The sequence below is a fragment of the Megascapheus bottae genome, chromosome 3, assembly GCF_031878675.1.
Source record: "Megascapheus bottae isolate mThoBot1 chromosome 3, mThoBot2.hap1, whole genome shotgun sequence".
NCBI lineage: Eukaryota > Metazoa > Chordata > Mammalia > Rodentia > Geomyidae > Megascapheus > Megascapheus bottae.
In genome coordinates, this window is record NC_143511.1 from 35,110,989 (window position 1) to 35,135,902 (window position 24,914).

The following is a 24,914-nucleotide window of genomic DNA, read 5'->3' on the forward strand; positions in this document are numbered from 1 at the left end:
GGCCCTTCTCTGAGACTAATCCAGTCTAAAAGGAGGCAAACAACACTGTTATTAGAACACTGACACAATCACGTTCACTCTTGCAAATTCAATTTTGGCCCAAAGAGTGTTAACAGTCTAACGTTTATCATAACTACTATTAACTTACCAACTGAAAGCACATACACTAAAGCAGTAACAGCTATGTTTCCATGTTTCCTTTTGTTTTGTTTTCCCTTAATTGTGCTAGAGTATATGCTAAAGATTATCAACTTTTTCTTTTTTTTCCCTCTCTTTTTTGGTGCTGGTCCCAGGGCTTTAACTCAGTGGCTCACACCTGTAATCCTAGTTACTCAGGAAGCTGAGATCTGAGTACTGAAGTTCATAGCCAGCCAGGCATTAAAGAATGTGAGATTCTTACCTCCAATTAAGCATTAGAAAACAGAAAGTAGGGCTGTGGCTTAAGGGGTAGCGCAGTAGCCTTGAGTTGAAGAGTTCAGACATATAACCCCATGACCCACCAAAAAAAAGAAAAAGATCAGGAGTTTAACCCAGTGGTACAATGCTTGCCTAGCATGTACAAAGACCTGAGTTCGATTTCTCAGTACCATATACATAGAAAAAGACAGAAGTGGTACAGTGGCTCAAGTGTTAGAGCATTAGCCTTGAGAAGGCCCAAGGACCATCCATGTTCAAGCCCTGAGTTCAAGCCCTAGGACTCCCCCCACACCAAAAAAAGAACCCCCCCCAAATCAATGATCTCATTTACTGAGCTGCAGAGATTCTAAGGACAGCAATTATCACACACACACACACACACACACACACACACACACACACACACCACCATCACCACCACCACCACCACCACAACTACCACCACCACCACCACCACCACCAACAACAACAACAACAACAACAACAAAACAGTTGAAGGTTCTGTCTTGCTTTGAGTCTTGCCCTGAATGTCATATTACAAAGCTGCTAAGAATGTTTTTGTTGTTTTGTTTGTTGTTTGGCCAGTTCCAGTGATTCAACTCAGAGCCTGGGCACTGTCCTTGGATTTTCTCAAGGATAGAGCTCTACCACTTTAGCCACAGGTCCATTTCTGGCTTTTTCTATGTATGTGGTACCAAGGAATGGAACCCAGATCTTCGTGCATGTTAGGAAAGCACTCTACCACTAGGCCAAACTCCAGGCTAATCAATGCTTCATAGTGAGACCCTGTCTCAAAAAAACCAAACTTGGGACCTGGGACTTTGGCCTAGTGGTAGGGTGCTTGCCTAGCACGCAGGAAGACCCGGGTTCAATCCCTCAGTACCACATACATAGAAAAAGCTGGAAATGGTGCTGAGGCTCAAGTGTTAAAGTTCTGGCCTTGAGAAAGCCCAAGGACATTGCTTCGGCCCTGAGTTCAAGCCAGGGCTGGAAAAAAAATCGAAACTAGTTGAGTGATCTCAAACCTATAATTCTAGATACTCAGGTGACTTGAGATCTGGAGGATCAAAATTTGATGTCATTCCAGGCCAGAAAGTCCATAGCATTCCATGTACAGAAAAAAGCCAGGACAAAGATGTGGCTCAAGTGGTAGAACACCAGGCTTGAAGAAGCTGAGCAAGAAGGAGAATCCTGTAGTTCAAGCCCTGGCATGGGGAAAAGAAGGAAACGGAGGAAGAAGCAAAGAAGGGAGGGAGGAAGGGAGGGAGGGAGGGAGGGAGGGAGGGAGGGAGGGAAAGAAGGTGTGAAAAGTGGGGGGAGGGGAGAGAAACAACAACAACAACAAAAAACACAGAAAAGAAATATCATGTGAGGGCAAGCAAACTTACTAGTACCTATAACTGTTGTAGGAAAAATAAGCTCACAGGAGCACTCCTAATCCCATCTCTATAGATCCAATGACTGTCTACTCACAGGTTGGATTACTAGCATATTAATCTACTTATGTAAGATTTCATTTCTTCCTTTTCTGGCTGGTATACACAGGGACTCTTCCTTCCTAGGCAAATGCAGTACCAATGAGCCATGCCTCAGCCCTTTTAGCTTTAGTTTGTTTATAGAAAGGATCTAACACTTTTGTCCAGGCTGCCTGGGATCATGCTTTTTATGTATGTGTGTGTGTGTGGTTATGGGACTTGAACTCTGGGCCTGGACGTTATCCCTGAGCTCTTCAGCTGAAGGCTACTGCCCTACCCCTTAAGCCACAACACCACTTCCCTTGTTTTCTGGTGGTTAATTGAAGAGGCAGTAACTAAAGTCCCTGGGCTGGCTTTGACTCCTGAACCATGATTTTCAGAGCTCAGCCTCCTGAGTAGCTAGGATTATAGGTGTGAGCCAGCTCGCCCAGCTGGGTAATGATTTTACCTTTACCACTTGAGTAGCTAACTACAAGCATATAATACCATGCTTTGTCTCTTGGGGTTCTAACTAACCTCTCCCAGGCTAGCCTCAAAGCACTGGTCTCCTACCTCTGCTTCCTGAGTAACTGGGAATTTAGGCATTTGCCACCATGCTCGGTATGAGGGAGGATTGATAAAATTCATTCATGACTATATGTGTAAGCTGGCACACTACTAGTCTAACAAATGCTTTTTATGCCTGATGTTCTCAGATCTAAAAATAAAATACTTCTGGATTCTAAAGCAGGCTAGATTCTTGGCCAAGTAGAATAAACAACTTACCTTGTCTCCTGTGGCAGTGAAAGTTGTTCAAGTGAATTATCTCTTCATTGTTATTTCCCTCTGCCATTTTCAAACGCAGTCATATATATGTGTGTGTTATTTTTAGTATTCAGACATGATGACCATCTGTACCAAAGCATATGGGGGGAAAAAAAGAGCATTAAGAGTATTTGTCACACGCTGGTGGCTTACACCTAATGACTGTATACAGCAGAGTATAGGCTTTTGGAGTGATGTAGTTTCAGTTTTTGCTCAAGGATAGCACTCTGCCACTTGACACACAGCATCATATCCAGTTTTTGTTTATACGGTACTGAGGAATCGAACCCAGGGCCTCATGTGTGCTAGGCAAGTATTCTTAACACTAAGCCACATCCTTTCTTTTTGGGGGCCTGGGAGCTGTCACTGAGCTCTTCAGCTCAAGGCTACCACCCTACCCCTGAAGTCACAGCGCCACTTCTGGTTTTCTGGTGGTGAACGGGAGATGAGTCTCCTGGTCTTTAGTGCCTGGGCTGGCTTTGAACTATCCTCAGATCTCAGCTTCCTGAGTAGCTAGGATTACAGGCATCAGCCACTGTGTCCAGCAAACTTTCTCATCAGTCAAATATTTCATCTTTTTTTTGGTGGGGGGGTCAATATTAGGACTTGAACTCAGACCCTGGGTGCTGTCCCTGAACTATTTCACTACTGCTGTAACATTCTGAGTCAGAGTGCCACTTATAAGCTTTCACTGCTATTGGTAATGTTCTGCCTTGACAGCATTTCAGATGCTGTTGGTGTCCATATCCTCAACCAGTCAAGGCCACAGCCGTAACTGTCTGTATATACCTATAATTTAATGTCTCTCCACATGTTGCAAAGTAGAAGAAATGTGATTTTTCATATTTAAACTTCATTATACCAAAATCAAGACAAAAAATTACTTTTTTTTTGTTCCGGGCACAATGGCTCATCCCAATTATCGGGGAGGATCATGGTTTCAAGCAGCTGGTAAAAAGAAGTGAGAGCCAAGGTTGTGGCTCATACCTGTAATCCTATCTACTCAGGAGGCTGAGATCTGAGGATCAAGGTTCAAAGCTGGCCCTGGCACTAAAGGACCTGAGACTCTTATCTCCTATGAACCCCTAGAAAACAGGAAGTGGGGTTTGGCTCAAGGGTAGGGTGGTAGCGTTGCACTCAAGAGCTCAGGGACAAGGCTAAGACCCAGGGTTAGGGTGGTAGCCTTGAGCTGAAAACCTCAGGGACAGTGCCCAGGCCAGAGTTTAAGCTCCATGACTGACACACACACACACACACACACACACACACACACACACACACACACACAGAAGTGAGATTCCATCTCAACAAATAAGCTGAGCATGGGGATTCACATTTATAATCCCAGCTATGTGAAGGCGTAAGTAGGATGACAATCCAAAGCTACCTAAGCAAGAAGTACAACATTTGATCTGAAAATTAACCTAAAGCAAAAAGGCACAGAGGAATTGTTCAAGTGGTACAGAGCTTGGCAGGCAAGCAAAAGCCCTGAGTCCAAACCTGTTTTTTGATTGTTGTTGTTGTGGGGCTTGAACTCTGAGCCTAGGCACTGTCCCTGAGCTCTTCAGCTCATGACTACTGCCCTAGCGCCCATGAGCCAGCCACAGCCCAACTTCTAGTGGCTAATTGGAGATAAGAGCCTGGCTTTTGAACCAAGATCATCAGATCTCAGTCTTCTAGGTGGCTAGGATTACAGCAGTGGTCACTGCACCTGGCATGTTATTGATTTTAGTTAAGATTTCATTTATGTGTCAGGGCTGGGAGCTTGGCTTAGTGGTAGAGTGCTTCCTAGCATGCATGAAGACCCAGGTTCGATTCCTTGGTACCATATACATACAAAAAAGCTGGAAATGATGCTGTGGCTCTAGTGTTAGAGCAATGGCCTTGAGAAAGTCCAAGGGCAGTGTTCAGGCTCTAAGTTCAAGCCTCAGGACTGCAAAAAAAAAAAGAAAAAAAAGAAAAGAGTTAATTTACTAGTATTGATGGGAATGTTTATCTGATTAAAGGCATTTTAAAAACCCTCCAGCAGACATCATCCCTATTCAGGGACTGAGACTGTACTAAATGGGAAAAAAATCGGGTAGTTAGAAAGAAAAGTGTCATCAATTATTTAAGCAAATGATAATAAAAATGGTACTGAGAAAGCAAAGGCAAAAAGATTAAAAAGTAGAAGGCTCTGATGAAGACCCACATATATTCACTCATCAACGCTAAACAAAGATGCAGTCAGTGAAGGAGTAGAGGGAATCCACATGGGAGAAAAATAAGCTTGGATTCCTTTTTAAGATGGCACATAAAAGTCAATTCTCAGCTGGGGGCTGTGGCTCATGCCTGTAATCCTGGCTACTCGGGAGATCTGAGGATCGAGGTTCAAAGTCAGCCCAGGCACTAAAGACTCTGAGACTCATCTCCAATTAACCACTAGAAAGCAAGAAGTGGCTCTATGGCTCAAGCAGTAGGGTGTTAGCCTTGAGCTGAAGAGCTCAGGAACACTGCCCAGGTCCAGAGCTCTTGCCAGGCACCAGTGGTACCTAGAATCCTAGCTACTTAGGAGGCTGAGATCTGAGGATCTCAAAGCCCAAAGTTGGCCTACATCGATGAATGGATCCAAAAACTGAATATCAAGCAAGAAATGCACAAAACCAGCTGGCAAGGTGGCTCAAGCCTGTAATCCTAACAAATCAGGAGGCTGAGATCTGAGGATCAAGATTCAAAGCCAGCTGAGAGCACAAAAGGACCAGAGATTCTGATCCAATTAACCTCTAGAAAAAGGGAAGTGCAGTCTGGCTCAAAGATAGTGTGATAGCCTAGAGCTGAAGAGCTCAGGGACACTGTGCAGGCACAGGGGTACGGTAGTAACATTGAGCTGAAGAGCTCGGGACAGCACCCAGGCCAAGTTCGAGCCCCATGACCCACCAAAATAAAACCAAAAAAAAAAACCCTGAACATAGGGCCAGGAGTTTTACTAACAGACAGCAATGGTAAACCGGGAAAAGCTCTGACATCAAATTCAGTGTCCCTAATCAAGGACTTTTCTTTCCCATTAGGGTTTTTGTTTTGGTTTTTCCCCCCCCCAATCCTGGGGCTTGAACTCTTGGCCTAGGTGCTGTTCCTAAGCTACTTTTGTTCAAGGCTAGCACTGTCCCACTGGAGCCACAGTGCCATTCAGCTTTTCCTGAGTAACTAGATATATGAGTCTCATAGACTTTCCCTGCTTGTGCTGGCTTTGAACCTCAGGCTTCAGGTCTCAGATTTCAGAGTAGTTAGGATTACAGGCATGAGCCTCCAGCAGTCTAGTTTTTTGTTTGTTTGTTTTTGTTTACTGTCACTATTGGGGCTTGAGCTAAGGGCCTGAGCACTATCCTGGAGTTTTTTTTTGCTCAAGCTATCATTCAACCACTTGAGCCACCACTTCCAGCCTTTTCTGTATATGTGGTACCAAGGGTTTTGTACATATTGGGCCACTAGGCCACAGTCTTGGCCCTCTGCTTAGGTTTTTAAGAATCATTTTCCCAGGCACAATGGCTCATACCTGTAATCCAGCTACTCAGGAAGCTGAGATATGAGGACTGATGTTCAAAGACAGCTGGGGCACAAAAGACTATGGGATAAATATATCCAATTAACTACCAGAAAACCAGAAGTGCTGTGGCTCAAAGTGATAGAGCACTATCACTGAGCTTTAGAGTTCAGAGACAATACCCAAGCCCAGAGTTCAATCCTCACAATCAAATACTACTACTACTACTAATTTTAAACACTAATTACAGAAGCCTAATTTTTTTTTATTCACCAAATAGCCTCCTTCAATTTTTTCAGTAGGAAGCAAAGGAGACTAAGTCATTTTCCATTGGTTAAATGCCAAATAGTAAACAGTTCTGGTGGAGCTATGAGTCCTCCTGAGTACACAATAGGGGTCCTAAATAGTGGTGACAAATAGTCTGGTGAAGGTATTTTCACTCCTGCCTGGGATGTCTCTGCATCAGGGCATTCCCCAACCTTTGGTCCTCTCACCTGAACTTCAGATCAGATGGCCTCAGTCAGAATCCTGGCCTCACCACCTAATGTATCAGTACCTTTGGGGTAAGCCGTTAAATCTTCAGACTCCAGTTCTGTGTCACAGTGGCATGTGTTTTCATCTTGCCAGAAAATAACTCAGAGCCCTGGGGAGGCTAATGAATGTGAAAGAGAAACCAGAATCTAGGCAGGAGTACACTCTACACTTAGGTGACACGACACTCGTGGACAGAGGTTAACTGGGGAGCAGGAGTCAGGAGTAGAGGTACAGCTCATTGTGTGCTTGGGGTTCGAGAAATCTAGAATCGGAGAAGCGTGAGTGAACAAGGAGAACAGCAAGAGGCTGTTGAAGGTCCCAAAGCAGGGCTCACTGTCCTTTTGCCCTGACAAAAGGATCTTCCCCAAATTGTTGAACATCATGCCGCAAACCAGCTCCAGGCCCGCGAAGCCAGCCTGTCTGAAATTGACCAAGCGTTCCTGCTCATACACACCCAGGCCCCATCAGCCAGAAGACTGCCTTGTGAACGCCTCACAGCCCTGGGGACTGAGGATGTGACCAAGTAGGCCACACTGCAGATTTTCCTGAGCTGCCTCACCAGTCAATGGCATCAACCTAGACCTTCAGCTGGGTCCTGTGGGCCACTGGTGAACAGAGGCACCTTCTGAGACAAGGGAACTGTTCAAGTCACTGAGGTTAGGGCAGGACCCACACCCTCCATCCAGGAAGGACGGCCGCACCCTCTGCTGGACTTCTCAGACTCTCAATTTCCTGGCTTAGATATGGGCTCAGGGAGAGCCCTCATTGCTCATGATGAGTGTGGGGCTTGTGGTAAAGCAGGGAGAAGTGGATGCTCAGAAGGGTGGGCCCAGCTTGTGTCCTGGCCGATGAGTGAAGCAGAAGGGGGATGATCTCTGCTCTGCACGCACAGGCACACACATCTCCCAGATTCATTAGTGCTGAAAAAGAGGGGTGGCCCCTAAGCTCTAAGGCACAGCAGTCTTGAGCGTCAAAGAAAGCATGAGAAGTAGCTATCCAATGCTGTCTATACAGTGTTTAAAGGGAGCTTGGCTATGTTCCGGTGTGCTTGACATCTAGGCTACCCTGACACTGCCTCCATGCAAGAGGCCCATGTCCTGTGCATGGACAAGGAGGAGGCCCCCCATCCAGTCACCACACCTAAGATCTCTCTTGGAGTTACAACCACTGCCAAGGAAGAAATGGAGGCGGGAAAGAAATCCAAGAAGGAACCACGAGCTCTCTGTCCAGCTAGGAGTCAGGGTAGATGAAGACAGCTTGGATGTGGTCGGTCAAGATAGGACACAGGGTCTGGGGATGGCCGGAGCTGCCCATATGGCAACGCAGCCTTTTTCTCAGCCACCCCGATACAGAACCACACAAAGAGCAAGTGCAATCACCTGTGTTCCCACACTGGGGCATGCCGTAACCAGGCCTCAACTTTCCTGGCTGGAGGAGGCACTCATGGTGGCACTGATAGTACTGAGACAGAAAGGGGGACAATGAGAGTGACCCGCTTTGCTGAATCTCAGTCCTATTATTTCCTTTAGTCTCTTTTCTCTTCTTTCTCTTATCTGTTGGATGGCATTGGTGCATCTTTAAACCAGAGTCTGGCCCAGGGGACAGCCATGACTGTGTCAGATGAGTCATTAGGAGTTGTGAGGGGAGGCCGGCTAGAAGAAGAGAGCAATGTGGAATGCACAGAGTCACCCCAAATCACAAGTTCAATCTACTGGGTAATGGAGCTCCCACACTGGGATTCACTTTTCCGAAGTCAGGTGCTGTGGTCAGGCTAGGTCCAGGGGAGGGCTTTTCAGAATTGGGCACCTACAGGCTCCAGTGAGTCTGAGCCCTAGCTCCATGGCTGTCTACAGAAAGGACATAGAGGGCTTGGTTCTGTGGGTCGTGGGAGGGCTGTGGCAGGTTCTAGGACCCAGGGCACGATCTCTGAGGCTCAGTTACCTGCATCTATCTGTGGAGCAGAGGAGCACGTGGTCAACCATCAAGTAGCATTTTCTGAACCCTTCTGCAGGACTAGAAGAGTTGGTGGAGTTGCATTTGTTTCAGTGCATCTGATCTCCTAGCAAGTGTTCCCTGTCAAGGCAGTCCCTCAGAGATGTGTGTCACTTTCTGACTTTGGTGAGATAAGGAATCAGGACGTTGAATCCCTGAGAGTTCTGGGAGTCTTTGGAGTGGTGAGAGTCATCCTCTCCTATCCAGGGTCACATCTGGATAGGGCAAGGCTGTGTGCTTAAGACCCCACCTTGATAGATCCCCTTTAGCCAGAGCCTCTGACCTAGCTCTATGAGGGGCCACTGGTCCAGGGGCTTTGGGTCACAATGGCCAGTGGTCGGCCTGGGCAAGGCAGAAAAAGGCCTGAACAGGGCACCTTGCAAAGCTTGGGTCATAATCAAGGGCTCAAGGGAAGAGCTGTGCAGAGGTGACATCACAATGGCTCAGAGGACTCAGAACCCCGGGGTCCTCCCAGGAATTCACAGTCCACACAAGCCTCGGAGAGTGCACTTGTGTGGATCGTGTCCATTGCAAAGATGTTTCGTTGTTGCTGGCAAAGTGGTCGAGGCTCAGGCCTGAGTGATGGGCGGAGAGGGTTCCTGGGGCGCCTGTGTCCATGCTTTGTGCGCCCTGGCCTCCGCCACCAACGCCTCTGGAGATTTTTCCGGAGGAATTCTAGGGTAACATGGGACAGACCAGGGCAGGAAATGGCTAGGACGCCTTCCACCCTCATCTCCCTGTGCATCACCACTTTTCCTTCCCACGTGTGTGGAGGGGGGGCAGGGGTGTGTGTGGGGGTGTGTCCCTGTGAGTGTCCCTGTGTGTGTTGCTGTGAGTGGTCAAATGTTTGCAGTTATTTGTGTGTGTCCATGAATGTTCCTGTAGTGTTGCACATGGCACTTGAACTGTCCCTGTGTGGTTCTCCTCCAGACTGAAGGGGACTTGTCCCCAGGCATGCCCGATGCCTGCGGGTCAGAGTTCCCCACGGCAGGCACACTGCAGGAGCAGGTGGACCACCTGGTGCTTGCCCAGCTGCTCGACAACTCCACCTTCATCCACACCTTCTTCAACAGCTACAGAAGGTGTGCAGACACCCTTCAGGTCCTGGACCTGCTGTTTACAAGGTGAGTGCCAATTCCAATAGCACAGGATTCCTGAGCTGCAGTGGAAGCCTTGGCAGTGGAGCCTGCAACGTGGGCTGCTCACACAGACTTCCTCTTTGGCACTTGCCACTGCCTGGGGATCAAAGCAGGGAAGTCCTCGGCTACACTGGCACAGGCACACATGCTGCACTGTCCTGTCTAGGCCCGCAGGCTCTCCTCTCGGGCTATGTATCTCTGAGACCTCCAACAAAGCACTGTCTCTCTTCAACAAGAAGGCAACCCGTTTTCTCTGCATGACCTCGTCCACCTAGATAGAGACAGAGCAGGGCTGGCTGGGGCAAGTGCCAAGGCACTGTACTCCTAAGCTCATCACCCAGGGGCTACTGTCCTCATGCATGGCACCAATGGGAAGTAGTGCTCATGGAGGGCCAATATGCAGGCAATGTGCTTGGTGGTACAAGAAGGGCAGACATGGACTGGCTGACCTGGGCTAGCCAGTGATGCTTCAAATCCTCAACAGGTTCAGGAGTTTGGAAGCCCCCATGGGCTCCTCTGGACAGACTGACATCCTCCCGCATTCCAGCGAGGATGTCATCCCTGGAAACAAGCTCTACAAGTGAGTGAGTGGGATTCGATCTCCAGCTAGGGCATGCTCCACATTGGAGAAAAATCCATGGGTGTGTGTTTGTGTGTATGTGTGTGTTACTCTCGTGCTCATCTTTATGTGTGTCTGCATGGTTGCGAGTGTGTGCTTGATTTCGAGTGTGAAGGTCTGCGCATGTGCGTGGGCGCACTCGCACACACTCCTCTGTGTGTGTGTGTGTGTTGGAGTTGGGGCTGTGAGTGAGACACGGCCCAATCAGCAGCTCTGAACACCTATGATTATCAAGGGAGTCATGGGATCTGGGCATCCTCGGCAGCAGAGGGAAAACCCCAGGCAAGGGCTACTCATATGAGGACCACTAGAGGCTGGGTCCACGGCTGAGCCCCACGAGAAGGCATGCTCCCCACACACCTTACCAAGCAGGTTTGCTCAACTCACCTTGAGCTCCACAAAAGGCCAAGACACATCTTTGCTTGGTCAGTGGGCCTGACATGCTGCTAGGTGTGAGGGAGAGCTCAGCACCACGCTCAAGGGTGTTCTGGAAGGCAGACAGCCCTGGTGAGCATGCTAGGAAATGAGGCAGCAGAGCGCCTGAGGATGTGTGTCACACCCCTCTACATATCAGGCCGGATAGCAAGCCATCTTGGAGTCTAGCATGGAGAGAGTGGCCCAGGGGGGAGAGGAGGAAGGCACTGGAAAGAGCAGAAGGGTGTTGCTCCTCTCCGGGGCAGCAACACGGGAACGGGGAGGGACACACAGGGCCAGCCTGTAGTCCCCCGGGAGCCGAGCGAGATGGTAAGTGTCGAAGACCCAGCCCTCCCCCAATCACCGGGGAAGAAAGAACCACGCTGAGTCAGAAGCAGTGTTAACCATGAAAGCGCATCAGATCTCTCTGCTGATCTCTGCTGATCTCTGCTGATCTCTGATGCTCTCTGATGCTCTCCTCTCTTTATTGCGTCAGACAATTAGTTATATACTGTTAGGGTAGGAGAAGGTGGGCACTGGGAAGCTACCCAATAGAAAGAGGGCCTCTGTGCTACCACTAAGGGTCTGGGTGGGGCTGTCAGGTACTGGGCAGGACAGGTGCAGGAAAGCTCTCGAGACTTGAGCTGCTGCGAGACCCGCGAAACTGCGGGGGGTTCAATGGAGTCACGTACACAGAGATGCCTTAAGAGAGGTATGCAAAGGACCGAATGCCTAGACAAAGCCCTTTAATTGCAGCTGAGCCAGAATCAGGCTTCAGGGATGGAGGCTAGGCCCCAACAGAAGGGGCCAGAACTGCTCCCAGCATTTGGTCTTGGATCCCTCCTTGGAGTTTCTCTGCCAGCCTAGCTTAGGTTGGCTGGCCAGGGATGGCACAGCTCAAAGGTGCCCCTGTTGGGATGTGCTGCTCTCTGAAAGGGCAGCCAACATCACAGGGGTGTGAGGATGACCCCGGGAGGGGCTGGCCTTCATTCACACTCTGCTTCCCACCCATTCGCCTCCAGGGCCATCTCCTGCCTCCTGAGCACCTGGCTGGACTACCACCCGCAGGACTTCTTGGCACCATCGCAGCATGCCTGCCTGCAGCGCCTGCGCGCACACCTGAGGCTCTACATGTGTGGCTCTGACCTGGAGCGCCGGGTCTCCCACATGCTCGCACAGTTGGGGATCCGGGAGCCCAGCCAGGCAGAGGCTATGGGTGCGCAGCCTGGGACTGACCCACAGCCTGGGAAGGGGTGGAGGTCGCAGGGCACCACTGGGTGGTGGAGACCCCGGAAGTAGCCATGGGCTGGGAGCAAGAGAAGCCTGAAGCCTAGCGTGGGTGCTGGCTGCTTGAGCAATAGGCTAGGTGGAAGTTCCCAGGCGGGCAAAGCTCAGGGAGGAGGGGGTGGTGGCGCTTCTCCAAGAGTCCCAAGCAAGCAGGCACGGAGAAGCTCTTGTGTCGTCCTGTCCTGCAGCTCCAGCAGGAGCTGTGACTGAACCACTTCCTGTCACTCCAACTCGGGACGTGGCTACATCTCCCATTTCACCTACTGAGAATACCACCACTCCACCAGATCCATTGACCCGGCATATTGAGAAGCAGCAGAAGAAACCCAACATGTCTGATGAGGAGATCTTAGAGAAATTACGGAGCATAGTGAGTGTGGGTGATCCTAAGAAGAAGTATACGCGCTTTGAGAAGATTGGACACGGTGCTTTGGGAACTGTGTATACCGCCATGGATGTAGCCACAGGACAGGAGGTGGCCATTAAGCAGATGAATCTGCAGCAGCATCCGGAGAAAGGGCTGGTTATTAATGAGATCCTGGTCATGAGGGAAAACAAGAACCCAAATATTGCAAACTACTTGGACAATTACCTTGTAGGAGATGAGCTATGGGTTGTCATGGAATACTTGGCTGGAGGTCCCTTGTCAGATGTGGTAACAAAAATCTGTATGGATGAAGGACAGATTGCTGCTGTGTGCCGTGAGTGTCTGCAGGCCCTAGAGTTCCTACATTCGAATCAAGTCATTCACAGAGACATCAAGAGCGACAATATACTGTTGGGAAAGGATGGCTCTGTCAAGTTAACCGATTTTGGATTCTGTGCACAGATAACTCCAGAACAGAGCAAAAGGAGCACCATGGTGGGAACGCCATATTGGATGGCACCCGAGGTGGTAACAAGAAAGCCCTATGGACCCGAGGTTGACATCTGGTCCCTGGGCATCGTGGCTATTGAAATGATGGAAGGAGAGCCCCCATACTTCAATGAAAACCCTCTGAGGGCCTTGTGCCTCATTGCCACCAGTGGCACTCCGGAACTTCAGAACCCAGAGAAGGTGTCGGCTATCTTCCGGGACTTTTTAAACCGCTGTCTGGAGATGGATGTGGAAAAGAGAGGCTCAGCTAAAGAGCTCCTGCAGCATCCATTCCTCGAGGTTGCCAAGCCCCTCTCCTGCCTCATTCCATTGATTGCTGCAGCAAGGGAGGCAACCAAGAACAAGCCCTAAGATGCTGCCCACCCCAGGGTCGGGGACATTCTCCCACGCCCTGAATTCTTAGTGTAAGAACGCGCCTGCATCTTGGGATTACGTCACGTAGCAACACGTGCCTGCTTGCGTTGATGTGCAAACATCCTACCACCTGGCCTCTACCCCGAGCAAACATCCTACTACCCGACCCCCTACCCCAAGCAGTTCCTATACCCCACCCCCTCCTGCCTCTCCTGAAGAGGCATATAAACCCCTGTGTGAAAAATAAAATCTGCGGCTTAATCAGGACGCTTGTCTTGCTGCCTTCTTCGTGTCTCCTGTCCCTTTCATTCCTCCCTCTAGGTTCTTGGCCCTAGTCGACGTCCCGCTGGACGGGACAAATGCCGCCCAACGTGGGGCCCGGGAGCCAGCGAGGCTGAGGAACGCTGTCTTCCAGGAAAACTTGGATCCAAGTGATTGTGTGACCGGCTCGGAGCTACCCACCCAAGACATCAGTTTCGGTCAACGCTGAGCAGTGAAGACGGCGCAAGGTAAGTGACTGGCCATGGCACAGGTATCATCGTCACAGGAATTGCTCATCTCAGGTTTAAGAGGCCCTCAAGACACGAGGAACTCGCGTTAAAAGGAAAGATTTAAAGGCATTTTTTGATCATGGGGAAGAATTATATCCTTGGTTCCCCAAGGAGGGAACCATTAATAAGATTAACTGGCAGAGAGTTGGAGATTGTTTATTAAGAAGATTCATGTTTTTATAAGAATTTTCATGTAAGGATTGCAATTGTGGTCACATAAGGAACATTTTCTGCTTGAAACTATAAATAGTGCACGCTTGCGCTTGGCCATGTACAGCGTAAATAGCCTTTACCAAATGTGTTTGCAAGGAATTGTTTTTATGTGGCTAAAGTGATCATTGATCTCAAAGACTGCTTTTATACAATTCCCCTACACCCTGATGATATTTTGTTGGTGGCTCAGGACAGGCCAGATCTACAGAATTGTTTTGTGGAACTTTCTAAAGCCTTCCTTAACCTTGGCTTGCAAGTAACTCCTGATAAAAGTCCAGTGACAAGATCCCTTGACCTATTTGGGTTTAAATCTACAACAGGAATTAGATTTAACACCTCACATTCAATTTCGTGTTGACTGCCTCCATACCCTTAATGATTTCCAAATCTTCTAGTAGATATTCAATGGCTCAGGCCTTATTTAAAATTGCCTAATAATATCCTTTTGCCCCTCAACGATATTCTGGGAGGAGTCCTGAACCCCACCCCCCAAAATTTTTTCCTATGTCACAGTGGCATGCGTTCCCTTCTTGCCAGAAACCAACTCAGAGCCTTGGGGAGGCGACTGAATGTGAAAGAGAAACCAGAATGTGGGCAAGAGCTGAGTACACTCTAGAGTTAGTTGATAGGACACCCGTGGACACAGGTAACTGGGGAGCAGAAGAGTCAGCAGTAGAGGCACGGCTAGTTGAGTGCTTGGGGCTCTCTGCACGCAGGGCCACATCAGGCCACGGTTGAGCTTCGGCCTAAGATCTCTCTTCGAGTTACAATCATAGCCAAGGAAGAAATGGAGGCAGTAAAGAAAACCAGGAAGGAACCAAGAGCAATGTGTCCAGGTAGGACTCCAGGATAAATGAAGGCAGCTTGGATGAGGTCGGAGAGGTAGGAGAGGGAACCTATAAAAACACCGAAGATCAATTGGGTTATGCAAAGGAAGCCTATTTACAAATAAATGCTGCAGCGAAAGAGGCTTGGAAAAGATTACGTAATTCCAATCGTACAAAAAATTTAGTAGAAATTAAACAGGGACCGAATGAACCTTGTCTAGAATTTTTGTCTCGATTAATGGAGACTGCAGACCGCCTAGTACAAGATGAGAACGCAAGGAAGATTATAGTTAGACACATAACCTATGAAAATGCCAACGCCGCCTGTCAGGCGGCTATCAGACCCCATAGGAATAAGGGAGGAATCACGGACTTTATTTCACTGTGTGCTGGTATTGGACCCTCCCATGTACCAGGCCTTACTTTAGCCGCCGCTCCTCAAGGAAAGACTATTACTGAATTTCTAAACTATAGAGGTCAGCGGCATTCTCGGGTTGCTAGTCCCCCGGGGAGTTGCTTCTCTTGTGGTCAAGTAGGACATTGGATGACACAATGCCCACGCCAGAGCAGGTTAAAGAGAGAAAAATCACCTGGCACATGTCCACGCTGTGGTAAAGGGAAGCACTGGGCTAAAGATTGCAAGTCCGCAACAAATCACAATGGCCGCCCGTTTTCGGGAAACTGGAGAAGGGGCCAGCCTCTGGCCCCGCAAAACCATGGGGCAGTCCCTCCCTCTTCTCGGCCACAAGTACATCTTCTAACAACCCCCCAAAATCAGTCTGCAGCCTCTTCCGTGCCACCCCAGGCAGCGCAGGATTGGACCTCTGTTCCTCCACCTGCTCAGTATTGACCCCAGAGATGGGGACACAAGCTCTCCCCACGAGGGTCTTCGGTCCCCTTCCCCTGGGAGTGGCTGGATTGCTGTTAGGGCGAAGTAGCTCAGCCCTTAAAGGAATACAGATTACACCTGGCAAAATTGACCAGGATTTTACTGGAGAAATCAAAGTTATGGCCTCTGCCCCGAAACACGTGGTATCGATCCCAGCCGGTCAAAAATTAGCACAACTAATACTTGTGCCTTTACCTCACGGGGAGACTGCTAATTCTTCTGCCCCATGCGGACAGAGAGGATTTGGATCTCTGATATCTATTGAGTACAAAGCATAAAACAAGAGAGGCCTGAGATGACTATATTTATACAAGAAAAACCCTTTAAAGGAATATTAGACACAGGAGCGGATGTGTCTGTAATATCTAAAAAGCATTGGCCAGCCCAATGGCCCCTGACAACCTCTATGACTTCCTTACAGGGGATTGGGCAAGCAACTGACCCGCAGCAGAGCAGTGCGATCCTTGTTTGGAGAGATAAGGAAGGGCACTCTGGTCATTTTCAGCCATTTGTCCTGGATCATCTGCCAATTAATTTATGGGGTCGTGATATCATGGAAAAAATGGGAGTGTATATGTTTAGTCCTAGTGCTGCGGTCACTAAGCAGTTACTTGATCAAGGCCTCCTCCCCTTTAGGGGACTAGGCCGAGCAGCACAGGGGGAGCCAGAGCCACTCCAACCCCAGTCTCACCCTACGAGACAAGGATTAGGGTATTCTTTAACGGAGGCTGTTGTTTGTCCTGCCCCTCATGCTGATCCCATAAATTGGCTCTCTGAAGAACCGGTGTGGGTCGAACAGTGGCCTCTCTCTCTAGAAAAGATCATTGCAGTACAGCAGCTGGTACAGGAACAGCTGGACTTGGGGCATGTGGCCCCTTCTAACTCTCCATGGAATTCTCCAATTTTTGTTATAAAGAAAAAGTCAGGTAAATGGAGGCTGTTACAGGATCTGAGAAAGGTAAATGCATCTATGGAACTGATGGGGGCCTTACAGCCCGGCTTGCCTTCCCCCATGGCAATCCCAAAGGATACTTATAAGATTATTATAGATTTGAAGGATTGTTTCTATACTATACCCCTGGCACCTCAAGACTGTAAGCGCTTTGCCTTCAGCGTCCCCTCTGTTAATTTTAAAGAACCCATGAAGCGATATCATTGGCTTGTGCTCCCACAGGGCATGGCAAATAGCCCAACTTTATGTCAAAGTTTTGTAGCTAGAGCCATTTCTTCCACCCGTGAAAAATTCTCTTCTGTTTATATTGTTCATTATATGGATGGCATCTTGTTGGCTTGTTCTGACCCTATCGTCGTACGACAAGCCTTTGGACAACTAAAGCAAGATCTGAGCCTCTTTGGCCTTATAATAGCAGCTGAAAAGGTTCAGGAACACCCCCGTTTTACGTATTTAGGCCATATAGTAGGCCCACACTATTTTAAAAGCCAAAAAATACAATTAAAAACTTCACACTTAAGAACTCTTCATGATTTTCAGCAATTTTTAGGAGATATAAATTGGCTTCGGCCTTATTTAAAGATGTCCACAGGAGAGTTAAAACCCCTCTTTGATCTCTTAAAAGGAGATACCAACCCTACATCCTTGCGCAATTTAAATCCCGACGCCAGGAGGGTCATCCAAATCGTAGAAAAGGCAATTTCCCAGCAACAAGTGACCTATTGTGACTACTCTAAACCATGGGGAGTTTACATTTTAGCTACTTCTCACTCCCCAACTGCTGTACTGTGGCAGGATGGCCCACATTTATGGCTTTATCTACCATCAACACCCGGCAAAGTGCTGACCCCCTACTACGAATTGGTAGCTAATCTGATACATATGTGCCGAGTGGATTCCCGTAAATATTTAGGTCAGGAACCTCATTTTATCTGTGTCCCATATAATTTACAACAACAAGATTGGCTATTCGCCCATTGCGATTCTTGGGCCATTGCTTGGGCCAATTATACGGGAAAAATTTTGCATCACTACCTGTCTAACAAACTTCTCCAATTTGCTGCGTGTCATAAGTTCCTATTTCCTTCCATAGTACGGGCCTCGCCTGCCTTTATCTTCTGCCGCTTTAGTATTTACAGATGGATCCTCCAATGGAACGGCTGCTTTGACCATTAATAGGAAAATTCAATCTTGGGTTACGGGTTTTTCCTCCTCCCAAGAGATAGAATTAGAGGCTGTTTTACAAGCACTCGTCCTGTTACAAGACGAGCCCTTTAACTTATACTCAGACAGTCAATATGTAATTCGTGCTCTTCAAGTCATAGAAACTGTTCCCTTTATTGGAACTACTAACTCCAATATCCAGACCCAATTTCGCCAAGTACAAACTTTGTTTTGTTCTCGCAACCACCCCTGTTTTTTTGGCTTCGTTCGAGCTCACACTAATCTTCCTGGCCCTTTAAGTGAGGGTAACGCAGTTACTGATTCTGCCACCAGAGTTTATTTAACTCAAGTTGAACTTGCTAAGCAGTCACATGCCATCCATCATCAAAACAGCCGAGCCTTGCGCCGACAGTTTAAATTACCTAGACAAGTGGCACGTCAAATAGTTAAAACCTGCTCCAACTGTGTGCCCTTCTCACCAGCTCCTCATTTAGGTATAAATCCACGAGGACTGCTTTCTAATCACATTTGGCAGATGGATGTCACACATGTTCCATCATTTGGCCGATTAAAATATGTTCATGTTACTGTAGATACTTATTCTAATTTTATCCTGGCCACCCCCTTGCTGGGGAAGCTACTAAACATTGTATTTCTCACTGCATTGGATGTTTTGCTGTGATGGGGATTCCCTCGCAAATAAAAACAGATAATGGCCCTGGCTATGCAGGCCGAGCATTTCAATCCTTCTGCCATTCTTATAATATCACTCATATTACAGGCATTCCTTACAATCCTCAAGGTCAAGGCATCGTGGAGAGAGCTAATGGATTATTAAAACATCAAATTGCTAAAATACAGAAAGGAGAGTCATATCCCGCTACCCCTGTGAATATACTTAATCATGCTTTATTTGTTTTAAATTTTTTGAATCTGGATTCAAATAATTTATCTGCTGCTCAGCGATTCTGGGAAAAAAAGAGAGCAGCGTGCTTTTGCCTTAGTAAAATGGAAGGATCCCCTAACTGGTGCTTGGCACGGACCAGATCCTGTTCTAACCTGGGGTAGAGGGCATGTATGTGTTTTTTCACAGGAAGAAAATGATGCCCGCTGGCTGCCCGAACGCTATGTTCGGATTCTGGAGAGTGACTGGTCATCCAAGGAGCGACTCACTGGACCTTCACCCCCAACCCTCCAGTAATGCATCCAGTAATGGGGAAAAGACCTGAATTCATGTTTATGTGTTAAGTGTAAAAGTCTCTGTTTCTTTGTCTTGTTCGTGTTACATATTTTTTCTTGTCCAGTTTTGTCTTTGAAATTGGTACCAGTTTTAAATATGGATCCTTATGGTTTTTCTAAAGTTTTGTTTTGAACCTGGTTCTCACCTGCAAGAGTAAAATTGGCAAAGCTCTCTTGACACAAACTTCCGGAAAATGAATGGCCAATATTAATTTTGTGCACTTTAAAATCTTTGAGTATGGATGTGTGTGAATGAGTGAGTGAACATATTCAAGGTTTAATGAAGAAAATCATTTAGGTTTGAATTATTGCATTGTTTTAAAGAAGGGAACATTAGATCAGCAAAAAAAAATGAACTTGCTGTTCGTATAACAGCTCTTAAGTCCCATTAAGAAGGTCGAATCAGCAGATTGGAGAGAGAACTCCAAGAGCATCAAGGGAGGCACTTAGAGCAGAGGAAAGAGCCTCAAGAACCTACTAGTAAGGTCCCAGAACAGCAGAGACAGATCACGTTGAAAACTACTGCAGCTTCTGAAGAATGAGGAATTGCCAGCACTTCAGATCCACCAACAGCCAATATCAAGCCAACTCCTGTTGTTTCTACTCCAAGTAAAGTGACAACTGAAGCTATGGCTGGGAACAAATCAACGCCTATGGCCAGTACCCGTCCAATGGTCACATCTTCAACAGTCACCAATAGAACAACTCGCAGATCTAAGCCCCAGATGGATGAATTCCCCCCTCCCCCCACGAGAGGAATCGCAGTCAAGGACAGGATAAGAGGGGATGCTCTCTGACCAACCTAAGACAGGGCCTTCAGCTTGATCTGAAGAAGTTCCCCATGACGGGTAAGGCAGAGTCAGCGATTCACCCAACCTAAGACAAGCAAGTCTGCATTTTTTAAAAGAAAGACGGGGGAGATGTTGGGGACCGACTGTGGGGTCAATGACCTTGGACCTGACCTTGGACCTACACAACTGTATACACAAGATAGTAACTCTTATCAGGATAACTTTAAGCAATGTCAATCAGTTCTTATCAGGATAACTTTAAGCAATGTTAATCAGTTTTTATCAGGATGACTTTAAGCAATGTTAATCCTTTCTCATTTATCCTATATGTGACTTGTTTACTATTTTGTATGAATGTAGCCTCTGGCAGTTCCCTAGTTTTAAGAAGAGTATTTAAGGTCGGAACTTAAAATAAACAGGACAGTCTTAGGCAGCAGTCTGGAGCTCACAGCCCTCTTGGACTGCTGACTTGGGCTGTAGTCCTCCCGAACTCCATCTGTTTGTCTCTCTATTAATTTTCCCTAGTCCTTGCCCCTATTTCAGGAATCCCAATCTGCGAACCCTGGTTTGCTGCGGCCTAGCCCCGGCAACAAGGGAAATGTACATGGAGTCAGTTGTGTAGTTGTGGATGTGCAGTTGTCTCATTTTTTTTTTTTTGCCATTCCTGGGCTTGAGCTCGGGGCCTGATCACTGTCCTTGGACTTTCCCAAGGCTAGAGCTCTACTACTTGAGCCTTAGCACCACTTCCAGCTTTTTTTTTCTATGTATGTGGTACTGAGGAATCGAACCTGGGTCTTCGTGCATGCTAGGCAAGCACTCTACCACTAGGCCAACTCCCAGCCCATGTACTTGTCTTTTCTTTGATCTCAAGACCCACACGGGTGCTTGGATTCAATGATGAGCATTGATTGCCCGTGGTGTGTGAACCCATTATTTGCTTCTTGCAATTTTCTTCTGTGTAGTGGCACGTGTTCCCATCTTGCCAGAAAATAAATCAGAGGCCCGGGGAGACTAATAAATGTGAAAAAGAAACCAGAATGTGGGCAAGTGTACACTCTACACTTAGGTGACACGACAGTCGTGGACAGAGGTTAACTGGGGTGCAGAAGAGTCAGGAGTAGAGGCACAGCTTGTTGTGAGCTTGGGGTTCGAGAAATCTTGAATTGGAGAAGGGTGAGTGAACAAGGAGAACAGCATGAGGCTGTAGAAGGTCCCAAACCCATGGCTCACTGTGGCTTCTCCCTGACAAAATGATCCTCCCCAAAGAGTTGAATGAACATCAGGCCGGAAGCCAGCTCCAGGCCTGCGAGGCCAGCCTGTCTGAAGTTCACCAAGTCCTCCTGCTCATACTCACCCAGGCCCCACCAGCCAGAAGACTGCCTTGTGAAGGCCTCACAGCCCTGGGGACTGAGGATGTGACCAAGAAGGCCACACTGCAGATTTTCCTGAGCTGCCTCACCAGACAATGGCATCAACCTAGACCTTCAGCTGGCCCCTGTGGGCCACTGGTGAACAGAGGCACCTTCTGAGACAAGGGAACTGGACAAGTCACTGAAGTTAGGGCAGGACCCACACCCTCCATCCGGCAGGGATGGCAGCACCCTCCGCTGGACTTCTCAGACTCTCAGTTTCCTGGCTTAGATATGGGCTCAGGGAGAGCCCTCATTGCTCATGATGAGTGTGGGGCTTGTGGTAAAGCAGGGAGGGGTGGATGCTCAGAAGGGTGGGCCCAGCTTGTGTCCTGGCCGATGAATGAAGCAGAAGGGGGATGATCTCTGCTCTGCACGCACAGGCACACACATCTCTCAGACTCATTAGTGCTGAAAAAGAGGGGTGGCCCCTAAGCTCTCAGGCACAGCATTCTTGAGAAGTAGGTGTCCAATGCAGTCTACACAGTGTATAAAGGGAGCTTGGCTCTGTTCCTGTGTGCTTGACATCTAGGCTACCCTGTCACTGCCTCCATGCAAGAGGCCCATGTCCCCACACCAGCTGCTTCCTGTGCATGGACAAGGAGGAGGCTCCCTATCCAGTCACCACACCAGGCCACGGTTGACCTTTGGCCTAAGATCTCCCTTCCAGTTACAAACACTGACAAGGAAGAAATGGAGGCAGGCAAGAAAACCAGGAAGAAACCAGGAGCAATGTGTCCAGGTAGGAGTCCAGGGGAGATGAAGACAGTTTGGATGTGGCTGGTCAAGACAGGACACAGAGTCTGGGGATGGCCTGAGCTGCCCATGTGACAACACAGCCTTTTTCTCAGCCACCCCTGATGAAGAACCCACACAAGAGCAAGTGCTATCACCTGTCCTCCCACACTGGGGCATGCCCCCTGCTCATCCATTTCTATGCAGAATACAATCATATGAATTACAAAACCTGAAATGGATGTCTCCTTTGAAAAGAATAGAATAAGGGTATATCTCACTCTTCTAACTGAGGGAGGATAATTAGTCATAGAATGGAAAATCTTTGATGAATCAGTACACATCTCTAATTCTAAATCACATTTTGTGTGAGGAGCAAGACATTGCCTGCCCTGCGGGCAAAGGTTCCCACCTCACTTTGAGGGAAGAGAATAGGAGATTGTTAGCTATACTCATTGCTGCAGGCAGGTTGGACTCAATGACTTATCTCTGTGAAGGGCAAGCAGTCACAGAGGCAGGTTAAAGAGATCTTAGAGCTGCTCTGGAGCTGTCAGGGAAAGTAGAACAAAACTCACTTCTGTCACGATGACATCATCATCCAGGTCCTCTTCTTCATGTTGCTGAGGAGCTGGGGTGACCAGCATTGGAATCCCTTCTTCATCAGAAGAATCTGATATGGTAATACGCCCTTCTCTGAGACTAATCCAGTCTAAAAGGAGGCAAACAACACTGTTATTAGAACGCTGACACAATCACGTTCACTCTTGCAAATTCAATTTTGGCCCAAAGAGTGTTAACAGTCTAACCTTTATCATAACTACTATTAACTTACCAACTGAAAGCACATACACTAAAGCAGTAACAGCTATGTTTCCATGTTTCCTTTTGTTTTGTTTTCCCTTAATAGTGCTAGAGTATATGCTAAAGATTATCAACTTTTTCTTTTTTTTTTCCCTCTCTTTTTTGGTGCTGGTCCCAGGGCTTTAACTCAGTGGCTCACACCTGTAATCCTAGTTACTCAGGAGGCTGAGATCTGAGTACTGAAGTTCATAGCCAGCCAGGCATTAAAGAATGTGAGATCCTTACCTCCAATTAAGCATTAGAAAACAGAAAGTAGGGCTGTGGCTTAAGGGGTGGCGCAGTAGCCTTGAGTTGAAGAGTTCAGACATAGCAACCCATGACCCACCAGAAAAAAGAAAAAGATCAGGAGTTTAACCCAGTGGTACAATGCTTGCCTAGCATGTACAAAGACCTGAGTTCGATTTCTCAGTACCATATACATAGAAAAAGACAGAAGTGGTACAGTGGCTCAAGTGTTAGAGCATTAGCCTTGAGAAGGCCCAAGGACCATCCATGTTCAAGCCCTGAGTTCAAGCCCTAGGACTCCCCCCACACCAAAAAAAGAACCCCCCCCAAATCAATGATCTCATTCACTGAGCTGCAGAGATTCTAAGGACAGCAATTATCACACACACACACACACACACACACACACACCACCATCACCACCACCACCACCACCACAACTACCACCACCACCACCACCACCACCACCACCAACAACAACAACAAAACAGTTGAAGGTTCTGTCTTGCTTTGAGTCTTGCCCTGAATGTCATATTACAAAGCTGCTAAGAATGTTTTTGTTGTTTTGTTTGTTGTTTGGCCAGTTCCAGTGATTCAACTCAGAGCCTGGGCACTGTCCTTGGATTTTCTCAAGGATAGAGCTCTACCACTTTAGCCACAGGTCCATTTCTGGCTTTTTCTATGTATGTGGTACCAAGGAATGGAACCCAGATCTTCGTGCATGTTAGGAAAGCACTCTACCACTAGGCCAAACTCCAGGCTAATCAATGCTTCATAGTGAGACCCTGTCTCAAAAAAACCAAACTTGGGACCTGGGACTTTGGCCTAGTGGTAGGGTGCTTGCCTACCACGCAGGAAGACCCGGGTTCAATCCCTCGGTACCACATACATAGAAAAAGCTGGAAATGGTGCTGAGGCTCAAGTGTTAAAGTGCTGGCCTTGAGAAAGCCCAAGGACATTGCTTCGGCCCTGAGTTCAAGCCAGGGCTGGAAAAAAAATCGAAACTAGTTGAGTGATCTCAAACCTATAATTCTAGATACTCAGGTGACTTGAGATCTGGAGGATCAAAATTTGATGTCATTCCAGGCCAGAAAGTCCATAGCATTCCATGTACAGAAAAAAGCCAGGACAAAGATGTGGCTCAAGTGGTAGAACACCAGGCTTGAAGAAGCTGAGCAAGAAGGAGAATCCTGTAGTTCAAGCCCTGGCATGGGGAAAAGAAGGAAACGGAGGAAGAAGCAAAGAAGGGAGGGAGGAAGGGAGGGAGGGAGGGAGGGAGGGAGGGAGGGAAAGAAGGTGTGAAAAGTGGGGGGAGGGGAGAGAAACAACAACAACAACAAAAAACACAGAAAAGAAATATCATGTGAGGGCAAGCAAACTTACTAGTACCTATAACTGTTGTAGGAAAAATAAGCTCACAGGAGCACTCCTAATCCCATCTCTATAGATCCAATGACTGTCTACTCACAGGTTGGATTACTAGCATATTAATCTACTTATGTAAGATTTCATTTCTTCCTTTTCTGGCTGGTATACACAGGGACTCTTCCTTCCTAGGCAAATGCAGTACCAATGAGCCATGCCTCAGCCCTTTTAGCTTTAGTTTGTTTATAGAAAGGATCTAAC

General features: G+C 47.7%; 1 protein-coding gene and 2 long non-coding RNA genes across 3 annotated transcripts in view; 1 reads left to right on the top strand and 2 right to left on the bottom strand.

The window, feature by feature from the left end:
• Positions 1 to 22,892, bottom strand: LOC150065293 (uncharacterized). Its single transcript, XR_016534751.1, has 3 exons — positions 22,778 to 22,892; positions 2,658 to 2,783; positions 1 to 25 (listed from the first exon to the last, which is right to left on the bottom strand). It is a non-coding gene; the product is annotated as an uncharacterized LOC150065293 (long non-coding RNA).
• On the top strand, positions 9,665 to 13,699 carry LOC150065294 (serine/threonine-protein kinase PAK 1-like). Its single transcript, XM_090329874.1, has 4 exons — positions 9,665 to 9,866; positions 10,366 to 10,461; positions 11,937 to 12,130; positions 12,390 to 13,699. Exons 1-4 carry the CDS (start codon positions 9,697 to 9,699, stop codon positions 13,427 to 13,429), a joined length of 1,500 nt encoding a protein of 499 aa, XP_090186000.1. The 5' UTR covers positions 9,665 to 9,696; the 3' UTR covers positions 13,430 to 13,699.
• The window catches only part of LOC150065295 (uncharacterized), a 22,891-nt gene continuing 20,863 nt past the window's right edge, over positions 22,887 to 24,914 (bottom strand). The window contains exon 3 of the long non-coding RNA XR_016534750.1: positions 22,887 to 22,911. This is a non-coding gene — a long non-coding RNA (uncharacterized LOC150065295). The remainder of the gene's footprint in view (positions 22,912 to 24,914) is intronic.

Coding starts and splice junctions, on each gene's coding strand:
- LOC150065294 (XM_090329874.1), top strand. CDS start 9,697: ATGCCCGATGCCTGCGGGTCAGAGTTCCCCACGGCAGGCACACTGCAG. Junction 9,867..10,365: donor CTGGACCTGCTGTTTACAAG/GTGAGTGCCAAT, acceptor AATCCTCAACAG/GTTCAGGAGTTTGGAAGCCC. Junction 10,462..11,936: donor CCTGGAAACAAGCTCTACAA/GTGAGTGAGTGG, acceptor ATTCGCCTCCAG/GGCCATCTCCTGCCTCCTGA.